The sequence below is a fragment of the Myotis myotis genome, unplaced genomic scaffold (assembly GCF_014108235.1).
Source record: "Myotis myotis isolate mMyoMyo1 unplaced genomic scaffold, mMyoMyo1.p scaffold_m19_p_5, whole genome shotgun sequence".
NCBI classification, from domain to species: domain Eukaryota; kingdom Metazoa; phylum Chordata; class Mammalia; order Chiroptera; family Vespertilionidae; genus Myotis; species Myotis myotis.
In genome coordinates this window covers 102,536,718-102,554,736 of record NW_023416357.1, presented here as the reverse complement: position 1 = coordinate 102,554,736, position 18,019 = coordinate 102,536,718, and the positions used below count along the sequence as shown (strand labels likewise).

General features: G+C 38.8%; 1 protein-coding gene across 1 annotated transcript in view; it reads right to left on the bottom strand.

Annotated features, from left to right (window-relative positions):
* Positions 1-3,581: 3,581 nt before the first annotated feature.
* The window catches only part of MEIOB (meiosis specific with OB-fold), a 29,652-nt gene continuing 15,214 nt past the window's right edge, over positions 3,582-18,019 (bottom strand). The window contains exons 5-14 of the mRNA XM_036310672.1: positions 17,514-17,586; positions 14,814-15,009; positions 11,698-11,798; positions 10,735-10,787; positions 10,550-10,645; positions 9,720-9,821; positions 8,721-8,874; positions 6,119-6,302; positions 5,046-5,132; positions 3,582-3,953 (exon numbers count right to left, since the gene is read on the bottom strand). Coding sequence (XP_036166565.1) covers positions 3,843-3,953; positions 5,046-5,132; positions 6,119-6,302; positions 8,721-8,874; positions 9,720-9,821; positions 10,550-10,645; positions 10,735-10,787; positions 11,698-11,798; positions 14,814-15,009; positions 17,514-17,586 — 1,157 coding nt within the window. The 3' untranslated portion in view covers positions 3,582-3,842. The remainder of the gene's footprint in view (positions 3,954-5,045; positions 5,133-6,118; positions 6,303-8,720; positions 8,875-9,719; positions 9,822-10,549; positions 10,646-10,734; positions 10,788-11,697; positions 11,799-14,813; positions 15,010-17,513; positions 17,587-18,019) is intronic.

The following is an 18,019-nucleotide window of genomic DNA, read 5'->3' as shown; positions in this document are numbered from 1 at the left end:
GGAAGTGTTGGAGAAAGGAGGTTTGACTGCAGTAATCTGTACTTGACAAGAGTTTTTTTGTTTTGTTTTTTTTTTTTTTGTTTTTTTTGACAAGAGTTTTTAAGAATTCCTTTTAGGCGCTGGCTCTGGGTGGCTCAGTTGGTTGGAACATAGTCTCATAAACCAAAAGGTTGTGGGTTTGATTCCCACTCAAGGCACATACCTAGGTTATGGGTTCAATCCCTGCACGTGCTCTCTCTCTCTCTCTCTCTCTCTCTCTCTCTCTCTCTGAAAAATTGATAAAAACATATCCTCAAGTGAGGATCAAAAAAAAAGAAAAAAATACCTGTTAAGCCCTGGCCAGGTAGCTCAGTTGGTTAGAGCATCCTCCCAATATGCTAAGGCTGTGGGTTTGATCCCCAATCAGGGCACATACAAGATCACCCAATGAATGCATAATGAGTGGAACAACAAATCGTCTCTCTCTCTCTCTCAAATCAATAAAAAAATTTTTTTAAAATATATTTTTGTTGATTTCAGAGAGGAAGAGAGAGGGATAGAGAGATAGAAACATCAATGATGAGAATCATTGATCGGCTGCCTCCTGCATGCCCCCCACTAAGGATCAAGCCCACAGCCCAGGCATGTGCCCTTGGCCAGAATCAAACCCGGGACCCTTCAGTCCACAGGCGGACGCTCTATCCACTGAGCCAAACCGGCCAGGGCAATAAAAAAAATTTTTTTTAATCTTTCTCCGACTAGCTTATTTCACTTAGCATAATGCTCTCCAGGTCCATCCACACTTTGGTAAATGGTAAAAGTTCTTTTTTTTCATCAGTGTAGTATTCCATTGTGTAGATGTACAACAGTTTTTTAATCCACTCATCTGCTGATGGGCACTTAGGCTGTTTCCATATCTTAGCTATTGTAAATTGTGCTATGACCATAGGAGTGCATATATTCTTTCTGATTGGTGTTTCTGATTTCTTGGGATATATTCCTAGAAGTGGGATTACTGGGTCAAATGGAAGTTCCATTTTTAACTTTTTGAGGAAACTCCATACTATTTTCCACAGTGGCTGCACCAAGTCTGCATTCCCACCAGCAGTGCACGAGGGTTCCTTTTTCTCCACATCCTCGCCAGCACTTGTCTTTTGTTGATTTGTTGATGATAGCCATTCTGACAGGTGTGAGATGGTACCTCATTGTCGTTTTGATTTGCATCTCTCAGATGATTAGTGACTTTGAGCATTTTTTTATATGTCTCTTGGCCTTCTGTATGTCCACTTTCGAAAAGTGAAGCTGACACCTTTTCATGTTTGTACCCACTTTATATATATATTTATATTGATTTCAGAGAGGAAGGGAGAGGGAGAGAGAGATAGAAACATCAATGATGAGAGAGAATCATTGGTCGGTTGCCTCCTGCAAGTCCCACACTGGAGATTGAGCCCACAACCTGGGCATGTGCCCTGACCTGGAATAGAACTGTGACCTTCTGTTTCATAGGTCGATGCTCAACCCCTGAGCCATACCAGCTAGGCCCACTTTTTTTTTAACAAGACTATTTGTGATATAAATGTTGGTGTAGTATCTTTGGCTTCAGGTAAGTTTTATATTTCTTTTCAATACAATTAATTCAAATATGCTAAAACCATATATTTTAAAGAGAAAGTAATTATAAGTGTAATAATGTACTAGAAAAATTCAAATTATAAAAGAATAGAATTCATAAACTAAAGTATTAATAGCCAAATATGAGTGCCAATGAAATTGCTATATCTCAACATTTACAATAGCTGATAATTATTGACAGTGCACTAAGTGCAGGAATCTAAGCACTGTACCTATATTAACTTACTCAGTCTTCACAGTTGCCAAGAGAAGTTGGTATTATTGTCATTATTTACAAAAGGGGAACTGCAAAGAAAGAAGCTCAAAGCTGGAGACGATCCTGGGAGCAGCAAATGGGTTTGAGCCTGCAGCCACAGAGCTTGCCCATGAAGCCACCTCCAATTCTAACTCCTCTAGCTGGGCCTTCATATCCCACCTGTGATGGGCAAACTAGCAGTACTTGGATAAATCAGACACTATAAGTAAATGGCTTATTACAATACCAGTCACATGAAAAGCACTTAATAAGGTTAGCTATTAATGTCTATAAACTTATCCCAAGGAATAAGCTATTGAGTGTTATTCCAGTGATGGGCATGGGGTTTCCTACTAGTTAAATGTCACACTGAGAAGGCTCCAAAGTAGCAGTGAGGAGGTCAGTCAGAGCCCTCTGCCACCCTGCTACGGCTCTATGGTTGCAGAACACTCGTTGCTGCATATGCACCTACTTCAAGAATGCCTGTATTAAACACCTGTATTATACGGTTAAAGCCAAGTAGTAAAAGAGCCAGAGCAGCTGAGGCCCATGAGCTGCAGGAGCCCAGACAGTTGAGGCACCCTTGACCCAAGCATTGGTACTTTGGGACCCGCTGCTAGAGGTCAGGGCATCAGGAGGCCTGGCACAGCAGCGCCTGGCACCATCTGGGCCAGGTGTCCTTCCTCATCTCCTGTGCTCTTGAACACCTACTCTTACTTAACTAACAAACGATTTGAATGTGGCTGCCAGTGGATGCCTTCACTTCTCTCTCCTCCCCAACCTGACACCCTGCCCCCCTATTCCCATGGGCAGGGCATTGTCCTTGAACTTCCACCACTTTCCCTTTCCTTCCCTGTCTACCCTCCTGATTCGCCTTGCTTAACACATCCATTTCACAACCCAAGGGAGAAAGAAAGGAAACTCTCATTGGGCACACTAGCTGTTTGCACAACTAGGTCAAATCCTTCATTACTTTACTTATTATCATAATTTGGCACACTAGCTGTCAACTCATATCCCTCCTCTATGGCTGCCTATGATAAAAGCCAGATGAAACATTACTGACAAGGAAAGTTTATTTCACAACACCAACTTTATAAAAGAGTTTCATATACTTTTTCTTTTCTTTTTTTCCTCACTCCTATAGTGGGTAAAATGTAGCCTTCTGAAGTGCCAGACCCAAAAATGTTGGCATAACCTCCCAGACTGTAGATCAATGCTAACCATGTTGGTGGGTCTGTGCCCTGAAGCAACTCAGCATGGTATGGTGCTGAGGAGAGTGCTTTGGGCTCCTACAAGGATGACTGAGGTAGAAGGGAGGCTGTTGTCCTTCTATCCAAGCAGGCCTCCCACCCTTCTAAGTGATGGGCATGGGACAAGGCATCACTCATATAACTTTTTCAGTCAGTCTCCCCACAGTTGATTTTAGACTCATGTCACCCCTGAGTCAGCAAGCCTTCACAAGCATTGGGTAGCGCCAATGTATCATCAGAGCAGGCAGGGGATTTGCAAAGCTCCATGATGTTTCAAGCAGTTGCACAACATTGCCCACAGACTTCTGCTGTTCCCACCCGGCCCCTCATCTGGGCCCTTGCAGCTCCAGGAAAGCAGATTGAGCCATTGGTAAACTCTAGGTACGTTGTTTTTAGAGGTTCTGATCTTTCTCAGGGAAATAAAATAAGGAGGAAAGGGGCTTAAGAAAAGAAATCAATCTGAGGGAAAGATTAAATTTGTTTATTACTCATGCAAACATATTCCAACTTGGGAAGAGAGAAGGCCAAGCTGGTAGAAATGGCCTTCTAAGAATTGAGCTCAGGTGAGATAGATATTTAAGATTTACCCCCAAACCAGCTCCAGGAGGAAACAACTATTTATAGAAACATTTTTACCACATTTGAACAAAGTACATTTTATCCATAATTTTCAACTCATCTTCCACATTAAGGGGAGTTAAAACTCATATTCTTTTCCAGAGTTTATAATGATATCTGATTTAAATATTTCCTTGTCCAGACAAGTTCCTACATGCCTCAACAGGATCTGCAAGCTTACATGAGATCACACTAATTCTCAATCTACCCCTTGCTCTGTCTGATAAAAAAACCTGTAGGGAGAAAAGAGAGAGAAAGTTAGTTTTAAAGACTACCGTGTATATAAAGTTGAAAACCAGTTACCACAACAGAGAGTGCAATAGAGAACCACAATGAGTTTTGCTTACAGCTGTTAACATGTCGATTCAAGTTCTAAGACAAAAGAGTTCAAATCTCAGGCAGAGTTCAGTAGAGAAATTACGGATCTGGCTTTTGTAAAAATCCATGTCATTTTTTTCATGACATTTCTCTTTGGTAGGAAAGTTGGGATTTCAAATCCAACACATAGAAAAATAGGGCTTAAAATACGTTTAAGCTACCAGCTGTGATCGACATTAACCTGGAGTGGTAACATAATCTGTTAGACTACAGGAATATGATGATGAAATTTATTAATAACTAGAGGCCCGGTGCTTCAAAACTGTTAAGAGTGTAAAGGAGAAAACATTTGAGAATGATGGGAGGAGAGTAATAATGTAGGCAGCAGCCCTATCTCACCTGTGACTTGGGGCTAGTGCCAACATTTCTGGGTCCCATTTTCCTCATTTGCAAAACAAGGCTCACTTCCCTTTACACATTTAACACAAAGATTCTATGAACCTCCAACACTGCAGTGTTATTGGTGCTTCAGAAGTCTTATCGAGTTTTAGGATTACAGAATTTTAGAGGCTTAGAGAAGTTAATTAATCTCCCCAGGTCACACCGGCTGAGGAATGGTAGAATTGGAATTCTTACTTGAGTCTGTCTCATCCAGCATCTAAGCGTTTAACCATACGCTATTATATCCCGCTCACTGAAGTGAGGAGATTGCCACGTGGGTTTTGTGGGTGGGGCAGACCCATCTTGACTCTAAAGCCAGGTGCCTAATCTTGGAGTTAACATTACTGGGTATTTTCTTTGTTGACCTATTTATTTGGTGTCATTTGTAACTACTTTATGCTATATGAAAAAACCTGATTACTTCCATTGTTTCTACAGTAGCCAAATCCTTCTGCACATTTGGGAACTGGGCATCATTAAAATAAGAAATTATTTATTTGGTCAAACTCTAGGATTTTCTTTTGTTTGAATATATAGAACAATATAGTACTGTAAAATATACTCACTTTTAAATAAATTTTGCTTCTTTCCAAAAGAAATTGCCACTTTAATGCTGTTTTCTGTTCATCCGTCATTGCAAGAAACTCATTTACCTGATTTAAAAAATAAATCAAACAAGTATTTCCAAAGTTTATATAGATAACTCATTTTAACAAGGTGAAACATCAATTTTCTCATTAGAAGTGGAATTTTATTCACAGTAATTACAGCTCAATTCTCTTGATGGAGGAGATAAGGTCAGATATCTACTCTAAATTAAATCTCTGAAGCTAATTGGGTGGGTTAGCACAGAAAACTCCCCTTGACAAACTGGAAATCACTTGGAACTGAGGTTTAATGGTAAACTTCAGGAGCTGGTTTTAACAGTAAGAAACAAGTGCTTATCATCAAGTGTACAATCTAATCTCTAAGTATCTGCTGCTGCTGTCCTACAGCGGCAGATGGGGAACATTCGTGGCTGACTTTCTACAGCTGAGTGTGTGAAATATTGCCAAACCCTCCTTCTGGAAGAGCTACCTCATAACTGATTGACATCTTCAATGTGTTGTTTTACCCATTGGTTTTTTTTGTTTTTTTTTAAAATATATTTTATTGATTTTTTACAGAGAGGAAGGGAGAGAGATAGAGAGTTAGAAACATGGATGAGAGAGAAACATCGATCAGCTGCCTCCTGCACATCCCCCACTGGGGAAGTGCCCGCAACCCAGGTACATGCCCTTGACCGGAATCGTACCCGGGACCCTTCAGTCCTCAGGCCGACGCTCTATCCACTGAGCCAAACCGGTTTCGGCTACCCATTGTTATTTGACTATATAAATGTTTTGTTTATTCTCCACTGAGAATAAACAAGGGTCTCTGTCATTATTCCTAATAATATTAGCTATGATTTCAATATACAATATGTACTTATTTGTTCATTAAAGAAAGCAATGTATATTTAAATCAAGATTGATTTTTCACAGACCTCTTTATTAATAAATTAATTGCTATCAAATGTTCACCAAAATAACCTATATTTTAGAGGAAGAAAATCCAATTTGGACATATTTCCAAACATGGTTTCTTTTTTGCTATTTACCGTGCAGCCCAAAGTCTCCTCAGCAACATTTCCTGTGAGACTACAGGAATGGAGGGTACCTGTGTGATCAGTAAGATCAATTAGCATATCAAAGCTGAGAAAAACGGATTTAAACTTCGAAGAATCTTTGTTGCAAGTTGTACAAATGCTGGATGCTTCATTTACAATGTAACCACAGCTTGAACTGAAAAGAAAGGAAGGACAATGATAAAATGTGAAGGCCCTAAATAACAAATCTGTTTTCCAGCAGAATTATCACTTAAAAGTCTAAATCAGAGTAAGTAATTTCAGAGTGCTCAGCACTGCGCAGGATACAAGACAAACATAAAATTACAAGGAATAATTCCACATGTGTTCTCAGTCTTTTTTAGTATTTGTGATTCATCTGAAACTGGGATAAGCTCATTGTCCTGCTTCCTACCTTCCCCCATGCTGGTCCTGCCCCTACTAGGGCCTTCCTTTCTTGCCCCCCCCCACCCCCCCCAAGCCTTAACTCCTTCCCTTCTCTGAACAGCTGCAGAATTTATACTTCAGCACTGACTATATCCTGTCACATCCTATTCCTTGTTATTGCAGGCATGTCCATCTTATATCCCTGCGGCTGTGTTCTAAGGGCAGGAATGGTTGGTGTCTTGTGACTAGAAAGCCTAGGTTCCACAAATGCTCACTTGATGGTACTTATTAGGTCTTCTGTACACCTACAGAAAAACCGTAGGGTTGGGCAAGTTCACACCCTAAATGCTATTATTACTACTAGTGACACATTCACCTCTCTTTAAGTGGTAATTACATGCTATTTCATATTTTTGAAGCAGGTCTTACTTTAGCCAATTTGGAAAGGACTAATTCAAATTTCTCAAGAAAAGAGAGTGATCTGAAGATAGTGGTTTCTTATCTAGCCACAGATCACATTTAAAGTAAATGTTAGATGCTTTTCTTCACATATCAATACTAAAGCTGTAGGAAAAAATGAGACAAAAATTATTTAAATTTGTGAAAAATGTTTTTCAAAAAATAACTGCCTTACACAATAGCCTCCACATTAATTTTTTTCAACTTCAATACAAAATCATAAAGTGTTTTAAAAATCCATAGGTCAACTGCCCTGGCCAGGTAGCCCAGTTGGTTAGAGCATCCTCCCCATACACCAAGGTTGTTGGTTTGATCCCATGTCAGGTCATATACGGGAGGCAACCGATCATGGTTTCTCTCCTACATAGATGTCTCGATGTCTCTCTCTCTCTCTCTCTCTCTCTCTCTCTCTCTCTCTCTCTCTCTCTCTCTCTTCCTCTCCCTCTAAAAAATCCATAAAAACATACCCTTGGGTGAGGATTAAAAAAAAAATCCATAGGTCAATATCTTGACTGTGGTCATAGGCAAACAAACCTATACATGTGATAAAACTATATAGAACTTAATGTACACATGTGCACACAAATGACTGCATGTCAGTCTGGGGAAATTTGAATAAAATAAGTGGATTGAGTCCAGCCGGTGTGGCTCAGTGGTTGAATATCAACCTATGAACCAGGAGGTCACCATTTGATTCCCAGTCAGGGTACATACCTGGGTTTTGGCTGGATTCCCAGTGGGGGAGGTGGGGGCATGCAGGAGGTACCCAATTGATGAATATATCTCATCACTGATGTTTCTATCTCTCTCTCCCTCCCCCTTCCTCTCTGAAGTCAATAAAAATAGATTTAAAATGAATGGATGGAATTAATGTAAATATCCTGGCTATGATGTGATACATTGGAGGAAATTGGTCAAAGTGCACATGGACTCTTTCCATATTATTTCTTAAAACTCCATGTTAACCTAGAACTATCTCCATAAAAATTTCTATTACAAAAGCCCATAGGGAGATTTTCACAATAACATTTTAGACATTTCTTGCCAACTATCTTTTGGATAAGATTATTAATTCTTCTGGAGTTTACTTTTCTATGCAATAGATATTTTGACCTATGAGTGGTTAGAAATCATTCATCATGCAGTTGAAAATAATTTTTTTAAATGCAGTCACTTGCCCAGCCAGTGTGGCTCAGTGATTGAGCATCGACCTATGAACCAGGAGGTCATGGTTCAATTCCCAGTCAGGACATATGTCCAGGATGGGGCTCAATCCCCAATGTGGGGCATGCAGGAGGCAACCTATCAATGGTTCTCTCTCATCATTGATGTTCCTATCTCTCTCTCCCTCTCCCTTCCTTTCTGAAATCAACAAAAATCTATTTTTTTAAATACTGTCACTTGCTATAGAATGTGGCAACCAAAATAATTTTCTAATACATTATAAAACAACAATTTGTCATTCTAGTTAAAAGTTTCTGGCAGTATCATATCATTACAGTTTAGGACTACAGATATAATTGCCTTTTAATTTAAAATTTTCTTTAAAAGACAATTAAAATCTTTAAATCTAAATAACTTGCCATGGAAACTTCAGTATACATTACTTACTTATACATTACCCTCAAATGTATAACCACGGTGATGCCCAAGAATAGTTAAACTTTTATAGAACTTAAAAGTTTATTAACAATAATTGTTTTTTATTTCTTACAAGAATGAATTTGCTAAAAATAATTTGGCTACTTACCATCTATTTCGAACTACTTTTGTAGTTTCACCATCAATGTTCAGTGTAGAAATGTAAGCATAAAGAATGCCATAAAAAGGATCATCTTTTCCTTCATTCTTCAAAGCTTTTACCTTTAATTGTTTAACTGTATAGACATCAACTATTGTATTTACTAAAAATAAAAAGAAGTTATTATAGCTCTCTCTATACATATTCTAAGAATTACAAAGAATTATATCCAAATAGAAAAGCTACAAAGTTCAAATGAGAACATGTAGAAGCTTCAGTTAAGTAACAGAACAATTATTATACTTGCTATATTACAACTTATTAATATAAATGGGGGGAAAGCAAAAAAAAACAATAAAAATGGGAAAGAATGAGAAATTAATGCTTATTAAAATGAAGAATTTATGAACAAAAATAGATACAGAGGCAGAGCAGCCTCGAACAGACTGTCAAACTATAGCGGGAAGGCCGGGGAGGGTTGGGAGGAAGGGTGGGGGGGTAAGAGATCAACCGAAGGACTTGTATGCATGCATATAAGCAAAACCAATGGACATAAGACACTGGGGGGTAGGAGAGGCCAGGGGATTGTCAAGGGCGGGAAAAAAAAGGAGACATATGTAATACTCTTTGTAATACTTTAAGCAATAAAACAATTAAAAAAATTAAAAATAAAAAAATAAAATGAAGAATTTATGATTATCAGAAGATGCCATTAGAAGAGTGAAAAGGCAAGCTACACAGTGGGAGATGATGGCAAAAGACAAAAGAATATCTAAAGAATTCTTAAAAATCAATGACCAAAAAAACCCATAGTCAACTCATTTATTTTAGCTTTCATCAGATTGGCAAAAGATTATAGAAAACTCCAAGAGTTTTAAACTACTTTAAAAAGTCGAAATATAGCAGTTACAGAATCAGAATATAGGATCTTTCACTATGTAAAACAAAACTTTATAGGCCCCAATTTTGGCCCTTTAAAAATTCAAATAATATTTAAAGGTCACTTACAATTTATAGATTCTTCCAAATAACTGTCAATGGCATCATCCTGAGGATTTGTTTCTTTATTTCCTCTTATAAAATTCAATAAGATGTTAGCTTCTGGTGTCTCTTAAATTGAAAATGCATAATAATTAAAAATCAAACTGATTACTTGTTTGTTTGTTTCTTTATTTCAGAGAGGAAGGGAGAGGGAGATAGAGAGAGAAACATCAATGATGAGAATCATTGATCGGCTGCTTCTGCATGACCCCTACTGGGGATGGAGCCTGCAACCCAGGTATGTGCCCTTGACCAGAATCGAACCCGGGACCCTTTAGTCCTCAGGCTGACGCTCTATCCACTGAGTCAAACCAGCTAGGGCATAACTGATTACTTTTTAAATAACTGTAAAAGATCCAAAATTATTTTTAACCTTTGCCCATTTTAATAACAAAAGGGAATAAAATAAAAAAATGGAAAGGGGAGTACATAACTAAGGGAAGTATACAAATAGACCTTTGTTAAAACAATCCCATCCTGGAAGTGTGTGGGAGGCAACCAATCGATGTTTCTCTTTCTCTGTCTCTCCCCCTCCCTTCTACTCTCTCTAAAAATCAGTGGAAAAATATCCTTAGGTGAGGTGAACAACAACAACAAAAAGTCATATAAAGGCGGGAGCAAGGGGAAGTTTTAGAGGGGGTAAGGGAGCAAGATAATTTTAAAAAGTCATATAAAACAATCTTTCATTTTTAATTCAAATGAAATCTAAGCTTTGTTTTCATTCTTAAATACACGAATATTGGAATATGTGATACAGTCATTTTCAAAGGGATAAAAAATTTCAGATAACTTTTTACCTGGATTAGTTGTAATAATGGTTTTTGAGATTACAGTTGCTGTCATGCAGTTTCGAAATTTGTCAAAATTTATTCTTACATCTGAGGCAAATATTACTGTTTGGGGAAAAAGCCATTTTTAAATTATTACATGGGGGGGGGATAAAAAATGACAAATATTAAACACAATCATTGCAGTATGATACCTGTTTCTCGTGGCACCCAGCTCTGTGCAAGTAGAATGGATTCATTATCCCAACTGCACATTAAAAAAAAAAAGTGATAAAAATTGACTACATTAGAAAAAAACTGGCAGTAAACATTATTTAAAAAAAAAATAAAATCTTAGGGCTGGGGTGACCCATTCCCCATGTGGTCAAAGGCACAAGTTAAAGATGTTGGTTTCTCCTGCATTTTGCGGAGTTATACTGTCTATTTCACAGAGCATTTAACAGCTACATGATCAATCATTCCTCCAACACCATTAATCTTTAACAACTTCTGCTCCATCAATTCTTTCTTTTCCCATCACTCAGGTCACTCCTGGCTACTTGGAACTGAGTGACTACAAGTCTAAAGACTTTAAAGACACTCTTTCAGACTCTAAGGGAGGGGACTAGTAGATAATCTGCTCAGGGCACTTGATGGATTGAAGGCTCATTTCACCTTTAGCACCTTTTGGTATCCAGGCATCTGGAGTCTAAACAATGTCATCTAATACCCTACAGTACTCAGAATGTAGTCCTACCCCACATCCCCACACCAGGCACCCCACAGAAACAAGCCTATGATAACACTTGCTTTTCTATCATCTTTCCATGGTCTGGCTCCAGGGTACTACCCAAGAAATTATGGAAAATCTGGCATGTTCATTATCAATGGGACCTAATAAATCACAATTTTTAATAAAAGGCAGTGCAATAATACACTAGTCCAGTGAGTCCATCTAAATAATCCCATGTAATCTAAAGATCTCATTTTAAGGTAAATCTTTAGGACAGACTGTAATAAGTCAAAATACAAGAGTGAGTTTTATTTTTAAAATATCATTTCTCTCCTATCATTATTCCTCTCCTGATATTAAATCCATCATATTTTTGATAAAATAAAAATGTTCTGTCTTGATAATACTAGGGATTTCACATTTTGGAACAGATATGGGAGGTTACCATATCATTGCAAAAGAAGACTCCATCTCATCATAGAGTTTAACTTCACACCTCTGGCCTTTTCTTCGGTCTGATGTTGTAAAGTATTTTGGCTCTCCAACCTTAGAAATTGAAGGAAATCATTATTCTTCATCTATAATAGTAGAGGTACCTAAATATTTGTTGATGGAAATACTCAGATGTTTATCCTTTAAACAGCAAGTAAGAAACATCAAAATACAAGAATCACTAATATATATTTAACTAGAGGCCCAGTGCACGAAATTCACAGTCCAGGACTCCTCGGAGGGATCAGTCCAGGACCCCTTGCTCCTTCTGCCCGCCTGCTCGCTATTCCTTACAGCTTGGCTCACTGCTCCTTAGCGCTGCCACGGAGGCGGGAGAGGCTCCCGCCACTGCAGCTGCGCTCGCCAGCCATGAGCCTGGCTTCTGGCTGAGCAGGGCTCCCCCTGTGGGAGTGCGCTGACCATCAGGGGGCAGCTCCTGCGTTGAGCGTCTGCCCCCTGGTGGTCAGTGCGCATCATAGCGACCAGTCGTTCTGGTCGTTCCGCCATATTGATCGCTTAGGCTTTTATTATATAGAATTATATAGATGATTTAAAAGCATCTATCTCTAAGCTAGGTGTATTTAACTGATGTTGTTAGTTACACAGTTTGAAGAGAAGTACAAATATATGTATTTTAAGTTAAGATTTTGGGGTCTTTTCAACATAACAGGACAAATGTTCCATGACAAGCCCATGGGTGGCATCTATCTAGGCTCATTGAGGATAGAAAGTATATTTTCAACATCTGTGTGTCCCCCTGGCTTAGTACAGGGCCTGGCACAGAATTCATGTCACTAAATTAACTCAGTCTCTCTGAGTCTCAGTGTCCTCATCTTTCTAGTGCAGCTATGAATATCAATACTTCCTTTGTGCCTTTATAAAGACAATGTGGTGAGGACCAAATGAGGGATGTATGGGAAAGTGCTTTGACACAGTCTGATTCAATCCACACTATGTCAAAGCACTTTCCCATACATCCCTCATTTCCATCTTAAAAATGAAGGTGAACTCAGGGACTCTTCTGTCAGAGGCCCAGGGGTTCTCACATGGAACAGCAGACACCTCTGACAGTCACATAGCAAGGTCCCAAGAACAGACTAACAACTAACTGCACCCTAAGCCACTGTCACCACTGCATCTATTAGCAGGGCTGAGCTCCATGGGAAGGAGCTGAAGAAAGACTCACAGCTACCAGCAGAAGAGCAGTATCCAGAAAGACAGTTGGAGGAAAGGACAGCCAGAGTATGAAGGAGGCCTGCTATATCACAACAGGCCTCTTGTACAAAAAAGAAAATTGTACAAAAAAGAGTTTTAAAGTAAAGAGACTTAAGCAGAGGTAAGAAGGAAGAGAGAACAGGTTAATTAAAATGTGAAGAAAATAAATGTAGGAGGGATGGAAGCAAAATGAGAGAAGTAAGGCAGTGAAAAAAAAATAATGTAATTCTATAGAAGAAGGTACCAGACTCATAGGGTGGAGGTAGGGGGAGATACATGGAAAAAGCTGTTGCAGGTTTTGACTTATGTTTATACTGAATGTTAGAAAATTCTTACTAAGTTGTAATATAATGACATTATATAGGATTGCAGGGAAACTGAGAGATCATATCCTGCCTTTAAGTAAGATTGGATCTAGATTGCTGAGAAAGTGATTTCTCCTACTTTTCACGATTGTCATGTAAGGTGTTGATTCCTCCATCCTGGATTATACTGAGTGCTCACTGTGTGGCTGGCACTGTGCTAGGCTGGAGCTAGAGTGATGAACAAAAGCACATGCCTCTCCATCAAGGGCCTGTCATCAAGTATAGTTGACACTCTTATTGGTTAGTCATTTAATACGGAAAAGCAATTAGCAATTACTAACAACATTAACTATAAGTACCTAAATCAATTTCCTTTTTTGTGTGTGTATCTTTTGATACCATCATTCCATACATTGAGAGAAACTGATCTTGTCCCTTTAATTTTCTTTGTGTACTTTATTTTTTTCAAATATATTTTTATTGATTTCAGAGAGGAAGGAAGAGGGAGAGAGAGATAGAAACATCAATGATGAGAGAGAATCATTGTTGGCTGCCTCCTGCAAAGCCCTCCACTGGGGATTGAGCCTACAACCCGGGCATGTGCTCTTGACCGGAATCGAACCTGGGACCTTTCAGTTCGCAGGCCGACGCTCTATCCACTGAGCCAAACTGGCTAGGGCATTGTGAGACTTTAATTTTAAGGTCTACCTCTTAGTCCCTGCCAAGTGACTCTAGTCTTTCCAAGGGAGTTCAAAACTTGGGCAATAATTAAGTAAGAGGGAGATTCTGATGTAACAAATGGTGAAACACTCCCAGAGCCCCATGCAGTGTTGTCTTTCCCTACTTTTCACCACATGATGCTGTGCAGTAGGTCACCAGGCCCCAACTACAGTTCAGTTGGCTATTCTCACTCCCTCTCCCACCTCAGGACAGCTCTGAAAACAGGCCCAGAATTGATTCCTTGATTTATACAACTTACACCCCTTTAAGTAACTTCATTGAAATCTTCAAGTCAATGAATTTACCCTTTCCATTTGCATCTTTTTTTTTTTAAATATATTTTATTGATTTCCCACAGAGAGGAAAGGAGAGAGCCAGAGAGCCAGAAACATCAATGAGAGAGAAACATCGATCAGCTGCCTCCTGCACATCTCCCACCGGGGATGTGCCCGCAACCCAGGCACACGCCCCTGACCAGAACCGAACCCGGGACCCCTCAGTCCGCAGGGCGACGCTCCATCCACTGAGCCAAACCGGCTTTGGCGTCCATTTGCATCTTTAACCAAAGTATAAAAGGCTCTCATATAGTTAGTGGATCATTTATAAGTGTGTGCTGCACTTAACATTCAAATACGATTTTATGTTGCTATTCATTAACATATAAAATGCTACTTAACTTTTAATGAGAAGTGATATCATTTTCTTAATTCAACTGACTACTGATCAAGATACAGAGGAATATTTACTACAGCTAGTTACTACTTTCCAAACACAAATTAAGTGATAGAACTTCCCTGCCAAATTGAACATTGTGGAGGTTTAAACTTACCGACTTCACAGCTGCAAGCACATTAATAATTCTCCCATCAAGACTGTGTCCATTTGCAACAATATCACCCAATGAATAATAATCCCGAGATTCTTTAACAGGTAAGTGTATCAAAGAAAGTAACTTGGTGTCCACTTCATAACTGGAACAAACTTTTACTGTTGAATGATCTTCACTGAACAATAGTTTACAGTCACTAAATTGTAAACATACACACAAAAAGTTACTATTAAATGATTTTTTTAAATAGAAAAATACTTCCAGGTTCACAGTTAAATTATTTTTATTGTAATTTAGACTAGATTAAGAAAATGTATACATTTTACTCATAGAAACATTAAAAATGTAGTAAAATATTTTTGTCTGAAATATATTTTCATTAAGAAAATGTTTTGAGGACCAATTTGTACCTGAGTGCTAAGCATACCAGTTGTCTGACCTTACCCGAAACTCGAGCTTCAGTTTCCTTCTCTGTGAAATAAAGGTATAAAAGCACTCTACTCCATGTTTGTTATCTGTATCTCTATAACACTGAGCACCCTGCCTACAGATTTTAAACCAAGGACTGTGCTTCACTTACTCCTGTGGTTCTCTGTATCAAGTAGATGCACAATATTAACAACTGAACTTGAATTGAGGCACTCCCCTTCCAGCCAATCAACTCCTAAGTCCCCTTCCTGGAGTTAATTTCTAGCCCTCTAATGCAGGCCCTTTTCCCCCACTAATGCTTTAGGTATTTACCTCATTACTTCTCACCCAAACTTTGGCCTTGTCTCCCTCTACAGTATCCTCCTAAAGTAGCCAAAGTAATCTTCCTAATCCACGAATTTCAGTGTATTATATCCCATCTCAAAGACCTTTTGTGTAGCCATCAACAAAGAATAAAGTTGTTACAATGGGCAAAGCTGTCTGTGAAATGTTTCTGCTTCTCTATCAAGCTTTTCCTCCTGCCTCTCTCCTGCCCTTGCCCTATATCAGCCATATCAGACTATTTAGCTATGAAACTGACATTTTTTTTTCTAAATATATTTTATTGATTTTTTACAGAGAGGAAGGGAGAGGGATAGAGAGTTAGAAACATCGATCAGCTGCCTCCTGCATACCCCCTAGGATGTGCACGCAACCTAGGTACATGCCCTTGACCGGAATCAAACCTGGGACCTTTCAGTCCACAGGCCAACGCTCTATCCACTGAGCCAAACCGGTTAGGGTGAAACTGACATTTTTAGACCAAAAAGTCAAACATCACCACTTTTATATGGTTCAACCTACTATTCACTGTTCTGGTAAATATCAGGAGGTTTCATATTTGTTCCCTCTTCTAAGAATGCTCTTCCCTCCACTCATTCATTCATTCATTCATTCATTCATTCATTCATTCATTCATTCCATAAATATTTATTGTGAGCCTGTTCCCTGCCAGACCACAGTCTAGGCATGAGGGTGAAGAAGATAGATAAGACCTTTGATCTCATGGAGTTCACATGTGTGAGGAGACATGGCATTTAATCAAATAATTTCAGATAGTGATTGGGGTTTTGATAACAAAAAGCAAAGGGAGAAGTCCTAGTAATGAACTGGAAGGGCTACTACAGAGTAGATGGGAAAGGGCTAAGGAGGTGACATTCAAGCAGACACTTCAAAGAGGAGAAGGAGCAAGTGAGTCAGGGGGAGACTGGGCTCCACCTGAACCTACCTCTTTGCTCAGCTTCCCACACCCGCCCCCTCCCCCCTTTCCTTACAAGGCTGCTCCTGAGAGCTCACCTTCAACAAACCATTTGCATAAAAATCCTCCTCCAGGCTCTGCTTCCAGAGAACTTGAACTAAGATATTAAGGCATGTGAGTAGAGTTATACTTTGATATGAAAATATACATATGTGACTTTCAAGATTTATCTTTTCTTCTAATTGTTCAGCTTTAATGTGACTAGAGTCAAATTTTTTAAAATCTAAGAATGAGAATCAAAGTATTAAAAACAAGGTCATTTTTTCATGTAACCCTATATCAAAGTAAATTATTTCATAATAAAAAATAAACATTGTGGCCCTGGCAAGTTTGGCTCTGTGGTTGGAGCATCTGACCTCGGATCGAAGGGTCTCGGGGTCAATTATTGGTTGGTCAAGGGCACACTCCTCAGTTGCAGATTGGACCCCTGGCCCTGTGTCTCTCTCATGTTGATGTTTCTGTCTCTCTCTTCTCTCTCTCTCTCCCCACTCCTTCCCTCTACTCTCTCTTAAGAAAATCAATGGAAAATATATTCTCAGGTGAGGACAAAAAAGTAATAATAATAAACATTATGTGCCCTAACCATTGTGGCTCAGTTGGTTGAAGCATTATCCCCATGCACCACCAAGGGTCACAGGTTTGATTCCTGGTCAGAGCACATGCCCAGGTTTCAGGTTTGATCCAACCCACTCCTCCCCCTCTGCCCCTGTTGGGGCATGTACAAAGGCAACTGATCGAGGTTTCTCTCTCACATCAATCTCTCTCTCCTTCCCCCGCCTCTCTAAAATCAATATAAAAATATATATTCTCGGGTGAGGATTAAAATTAAGAATAATAAATAAACATTGTGAGGGAGAATTAAAGTCCTGATTTTCAAATTAAGCTTACCTTTAATAAGCTGCTCATTTGACACACAAAAACTCATTAATAATAATCATTCTAGCACAAAGCTTATTGATATCTGTGTTAAATACCTAGGAGTTGCAGGGCTGAATTTTTCTTCTCTTTCTAATTCCTTTCTTTGGATCAAGGGATTTTCAATTGTCACTAAAACAGAGGGAAAAGTATGATGCTATTATAAAAAAGTAACAGGTTAAATAAAAAACAAGTGTACATAATAAACATTATAATGTTGTTTCTAATTTCTGAGTTAGTGTTAAATATCCTTCCCAATCATTTTCTTGTGTCCCTGGGAGAAAAAGAATCCTGGGGTATGATCATCAACTGACCCCAGATGATATTTCTTATGCTTTGTGTTTAAATCCCAACATATGACCCACATTAACATTACTTTATCGATTAATTACACTGAGCATTTTATTTGATTACAACATGCTCTTCTATATTTGATTTGATTACAGCATACTGTTCTATAAACACTTAATTGATCTTCATCAAATTCACAGTTGCTCTTGGAAAATAATAGTGGGGCAGAAAGAGCAATGCAAAATCTGAGTCCTGATTTGAGTTAAACAACTTA